This window comes from Sceloporus undulatus, unplaced genomic scaffold (assembly GCF_019175285.1).
Source record: "Sceloporus undulatus isolate JIND9_A2432 ecotype Alabama unplaced genomic scaffold, SceUnd_v1.1 scaffold_1143, whole genome shotgun sequence".
Classification (NCBI taxonomy): Eukaryota; Metazoa; Chordata; class Lepidosauria; order Squamata; family Phrynosomatidae; genus Sceloporus; species Sceloporus undulatus.
Window position 1 is genome coordinate 1 of NW_024804063.1, and position 5,990 is coordinate 5,990.

At 36.4% G+C, this 5,990-nt stretch overlaps 1 protein-coding gene across 1 annotated transcript; it reads left to right on the top strand.

The window, feature by feature from the left end:
- Window positions 1-508: 508 nt before the first annotated feature.
- On the top strand, window positions 509-5,031 carry LOC121917853 (importin-5-like; the record flags this gene model as incomplete). The annotated part of the gene is made up of 6 exons (XM_042443968.1): window positions 509-712; window positions 799-920; window positions 1,639-1,735; window positions 2,761-2,933; window positions 4,388-4,499; window positions 4,976-5,031. Coding segments are annotated over 6 exons (764 nt in total), but the record flags the coding sequence as incomplete, so codon positions are not given.
- Window positions 5,032-5,990: the final 959 nt, after the last annotated feature.

A 5,990-nucleotide genomic window follows, 5' to 3' on the forward strand; every position in this document is an offset into this window, starting at 1 on the left:
TATACTGTCACAGCAGCATTTTTGTAGTTGCATTTCTCACTTTCAGGTATAATGTGGATATGCACAACAGACTTTCACTTGGGAGATCCAGAGTAGGAATGTCCAATGTTATTGTGGCAAAAATCTGTTCTGTAGTAACTTTACTGCCTTCTTTAATCATTGCAATATTCAAACCACATATTTGTGGCTTTATATTCGGTTGTTGAGATGTTTAGCATGGTGGCTCAAACTGAACTATTAAATTTCTGCTTTCCATTTTTTTACTTCAATCATGAACTTGTTAAGTGTCCTCAGACAAGTTGCTCCTGCGGTGAATATTGGGACATTAACCCTAGTTTACAGAGTTGGTGTAAGAACTGCAACAAGAACATTTTATGAAGTACTTTTATTCAAAGTGCTGCATGAATGTCAAGTTTTGTTCAACTCTTGCCTGTACAGATGATTTCATGACAAAGACTTCCACATCATTGTGAGCACATATTAATTTTTAAATGACCTTGATTTTCAGTCAGCCCAAGTGGTAATACAACTTTGTATACTAGAGAAAAGGAAGGTGAACATGATATTATTAATTTACAGATATCATATATGATTTCTGCATGGGCAAGAATGTGCAAGATCCTTGGAAAAGAATTCCAGCAATATCTTCCTGTTGTTATGGGTCCTTTAATGAAAACTGCATCAATCAAGCCTGAAGTGGCTCTCCTTGACAGTAAGTTTTAATATTTAATTAATTCATAATTTCATTGGAGAAGTATGAAACAACTGTGTTAGAACTATTAATTTTTTCCTCACTAGCACAAGATATGGAGAACATGAGTGATGACGATGGTTGGGAGTTTGTAAATCTAGGAGACCAACAGAGTTTTGGTATTAAGACTGCAGGCCTTGAAGAAAAAGCAACTGCATGTCAGATGTTGGTGAGTGCTCTTTTGATCACATGCTTGGAGTAGAAATCAGTATTCAGCAGCACTGAAGCCATGGAAGCCAAGTAAACTGCAGTTCATGAACTGAATCTTTCTCTTAGACAAGCAACATGGGGACAGCTAGGAGATGAGTAGAATGGCTGTCTGGTTCTTCTTTTGCCAGAAAAGTTTGAAAGACTGCTTTTAGGAAAAAGTATGAGCAAGCAGGCCCACACTCATGGGGGGGGGGGGAAGGGTGGCTATGGATCTTTATCTTTTTTTCTTAATAAATGTGAAGGTTTCTGATTTGATAGTTTAATTGCATTTTAACTATTTGTTTGTTTCTACTTTTACTAGATTCCACAGCTTCCACCACTATAACTGGGACATTCTTCCCATCCTCCTTGGTAATCCTCATTGATGGGAAAAATCTGCCCGAGGTTGAGTAACTAGCCTTCTACAGGATTAATTTTCCATTCCCAGTTTTATTGGTGGAATTCAGTGGATATTCACCATTGCATTCTAATCATACTTGGAACACCACCATTCTAAGGATTGTTTAAATAGTAGCATCTTTGACAACAAGAGGTGAAAGTGCATTTAATCATCAAGAATATCACAGCTAACAAGGAGTTACACAATTTTTCTTTTAGCAGTTCTGATTTCTTTGCATATTCCTGTGTAACAATTTAGCAATAGACTTCATTTAAGTACTTGCATTTCTGTCCTTTAGGTTTGCTATGCCAAAGAACTGAAGGAAGGATTTGTGGAATACACAGAACAAGTTGTGAAATTGATGGTTCCTTTGTTGAAATTCTATTTTCACGATGATATCCTTTAGCAAGATGCCATCATGATCTCCCAGCAATTTTTTTATGTCACAACCTTCACAACACTTGAAAATTTGTTATCCTGGAAAGAAGCTATTAGAAAGAGCTTGCAAGATATGACTGACACAACGAAGGCTGTTAGAATGCCCCCCTGTTCCCTTTCTAAGGTTTTTGAGTGTGTAACTCTCCCATACATATCTATATATACTATATGTTGGATGGCATAATATTTTAGTTAAAATGATGTGAAGGCACATCTTTTGCATCCAAACCAGCATTGTTCAATCAAACTAACAGTTGATGAGCTAACATTTTTCTGTGGAGAGGGTAGAAATATCTTGATTGTGATTGACCCACCTTTTTTCCAGAGGCAAGAACAAATAAGTCTTTTTGAGGATGAGGAGAAGGCAAGGAAAACCCTGATCACAAAGGCCAGTCTTCATGCATTCCTTCTCCCTGGGCACACATTTTTCCTCCTTGCACCGCTTTAGTCTCCCAACTTTTTCTCCTTTTTTCTATTTCTTGCAAAAAAGAAAAAAGAAAGAAAGAAAACTTTAAACCTCTTTGAAATCCATTGTAATTGCTTTCTCTAGTCCTTCCATCTTTGCTTTACTGCTTCCCCCTCCCTCCTCCTTGCCCCACTTGGTGACCACATGGAAAAGAAATGGGAAGCAAACTGGTCTGTCAGCTGACAAAAATGCCATAAAAACAACTGGCAATATGAAACACACACAGACAGACCCAACCAGTGCTAAGATTTGAGAGATCAGGCTATTTTATCTTCTTCTTAAAGGAGATGTGTGTGTGTTAAACTGTGGTCTGCTTACATTTTTCCAAATGGTCCAAATCCAGGAACATGCATTTCTTATTTTACAAATATATACTAAATCTCATACTGGAGTTCTAAATGGATGAAATAGTGGGTTGGACTTTGATCACACTTTTAGATGAAAACTATGGGTAGAGATCTTACACTTTCATTTTGGGGAAAAGGTTTTATGGTCATTTACCTTAATGAATATAACGTGTTCGTGTAGCAGCTGCAGAATCAATGCCTTTGCTCCTGGAATGTGCAAGAGTTCGTGGCCCAGAATACCTGACCCAGATGTGGCATTTTATGTGTGATGCCCTAATCAAGGCTATAGGAACAGAACCAGATTCAGATGTACTATCAGAAATAATGAATTCTTTTGCCAAGGTAATTTTCATATTAACTACATTTTTGTGTCCTGTTTTTGCTAAGCAAGAATATAAATATTCATGTTTTTCAAAGAGACATACATTGCTTTTAGGTTTGGATGAACTGAAACAGAAATCAGCAGTGAGAATCCAGTCATCTATAATTCAAATATACACTTTTCCTCCCTTTCCACACACATGTAGGAGCAGAGAAGATTATAAGTTTTTGGTTTTAGTTCATAACCATAGTTTGTTATTGCATCTCTTGCAACATGCAAGAGCAACAGATGCAATAACCACTGCTCATTCTTGATCCTAAAAATCATTAATTCAGCCATCACAATAGTGTTATACTACGTCTAGTGATAGGTTTACTCTCCAGACCTGTGACTGCCATGCTGATTCTGTAGTTTCAATTTTCAGCTGAAACACATTAGATTGTCACATGAATGTCAAAGTTCAGATGCTAACCTGATGGATTACCAAAAAGTTACTTAAATTAGAATAATTCCAGTAAAAGAACTTTAGGCTCTTGTTGTGTTTACATACTTTGCAAGATCTTACACATGCAAATCACTCCTGCCTTTCTAGGTCACACAATATATATACCCAACTCCTTTCCAGGCAAGCATTCTCTGAAGATGCCAGCCACAGATGCTGGCGAAACGTCAGGAAGAAACTCTTCTAGAACATGGCCACATAGCCCAAAAATCCCACAAAAAACTATCATTATATTGATTTAACTTTCCTTTAGCACCACATCCCAAAAGAGTTGATTCTCTTCCCATATGTTTTCTTCACTATGTAACTTTCAAATCTATACATAGAAACTGGAAATAATACGGCATGGACAATCCTGACTGACATTCAGTTATATATAATGATGTTTGAGGATCTTAAGTTATGTGAATCTTTTGCGGTCATTATTTTTATTTTCTTAATAATCTGCTGTAATCCTACTTTTCCACTTTCTCCTTAACTTTCACCAGTGATTGTGATGTTGTCTTCTGCTATTCTTATGGTGTCATCTCTGTCTTCAACAAGTGATTTATTCCCCTTCTTCCCATTTTCACACCTCCTTCCTCTGAGTCTCATCTCATTATCTGTATGTTCCATGCATAATTTAAACAGATAGGGTGATAAAATGCACCCTTGTTTGAACTGCTTGCGGAAAGAGCATGGCCAGACTGTCAAATTTAGCACGATATATATGGTGGTCCCTGATCTCTGTGTTTCCCATCTTGATTTAATTGTTGACATAAAAGGTAGACACTCTGAGATTGGGCTAGAGCTAGAAATAGGTTGTTACTTGTGTATATTTGTAGTTATGAGGCCTATATAAATTTGTGTAACTGCAGAGTTTATAGAACTGGTCTTTCTATAGTTGGGCTTAAGAGTGTTCTGGAAATTGTTATTCTTGAAACAGTCTGAGTAGGATTTATTTTCAAGTTGACTATATCTTTATTTCATTAGTGTATTGAAGTTATGGGAGATGGATGCCTTAACAATGAATACTTTGAAGAACTTGGAGGAATATTAAAAGGAAAACTAGAAGAGCACTTTAAAAATCAAGAATTAAGACAAGGTAAACTAGATTAAGATAGTTTAATAGCACCCAAAAGTCAAGACAGCTTAATTTTACTGATATGGGTATTTTGATATATAACTCATCAAAAATCTAAGGTTTCTGAATATTTATTTTAAAAAATCTTTAGAAACATGAAATGTCAAAATACAAGTATCAAAACAAATATGAATGCAATTTTAATTCTAGCCTGTAAATACAATGGGCCCTCTGTATCCTCTGGCCTTTGGCCCCAGCCCCCTCCTCCCTTCAGTAGATACAAATTTCCATGGATGGTCAAGTCCCATTATATAAAGTGGGTAATGACATGGTGTCTTTTATATAAAATGGTAACATTACAGCAACTTATGTACCCCCTGAGTTTCACTACCAAATAATTCTCCTTTGCTCCTCTTCTACATCTTCCTTCTTGCAGCAAGTCTGAACATTAGTGAAAAAAGCTATGCTAATACATTAACAATTTATTTTTTAATTAGTGAAAAGGCAAGATGAAGACTATGATGAGCAAGTTGAAGAGTCTCTGCAAGATGAAGTAAGTTCGGTGGCTTGTTGAAAGTAGAAAGGTCTTGTAAACCAGGTGTATTATACAATAGTCTGATATGCTGGTGAGCAATCTGACTGCAGCTCTTTAGGCCTGACTCTGAATTCTCATGTAATATGGTATTTGAGAGAAAAATTCACACATATCATCCCACTGATTGTTTTCTGTTTGGAGCTTTTTCTTTGTTTTAAATATAAAATGGTTGATGGGAAGGGTAATCGAAATTCCATGAGCTGATACATTTTACTTAATTCTAATAAATGATGGGCTCTCTACTCAGGAAGAACAGGATTTGAATTGCAAACCAAAATAAGCACTACTATCTTCCACCTTATACTTTTGTTAATGTTCACTGATGTGTGGAAGGTTCAGTGGATAGATGTCAAGCTAGGTTTAATGGAAGATACATTCAGGATCCTGAAACAGCCACTGTTCCCAGGATTTCATTGTCAGACACATAGTGATCCAGCCAGTTTTAAACATTTCTTTAAGTTGCAGAAATAGTTTATGGCACAAAATCTTTTTAAAAAGCTTCTTTCACATATTGAGATTGACTTGGTATCTACTTCCTGTTTTGTGCAGATCCATGAGTGAGTTGCATACTTGATACTCTGCAGGCATACAAATGGCTTACGCAGTCTGTAGCATTGTAGCTTGGTTGCAGGTTGGGTATACAGTATGCACTATGGGGGGGTGCAGTCACAGGTATAACTTTGATTTTTTAATTATATATATATATATATATATATATATATATATATATGGTAGACTGTTGGAAGCAATACTGATGCTTTGACCTGTGACTGCACACACTGCCATAGTCACAATAGCATGCCATGATCAGTGTTCACTTACTCTGTGACCAGATTGAGTTAGCAAAATTCCTGAGAATAAAACCTGTATTCCATGCTTCACATTTTAGAAATGCCTACTGCAAGATTAGTTTGGCT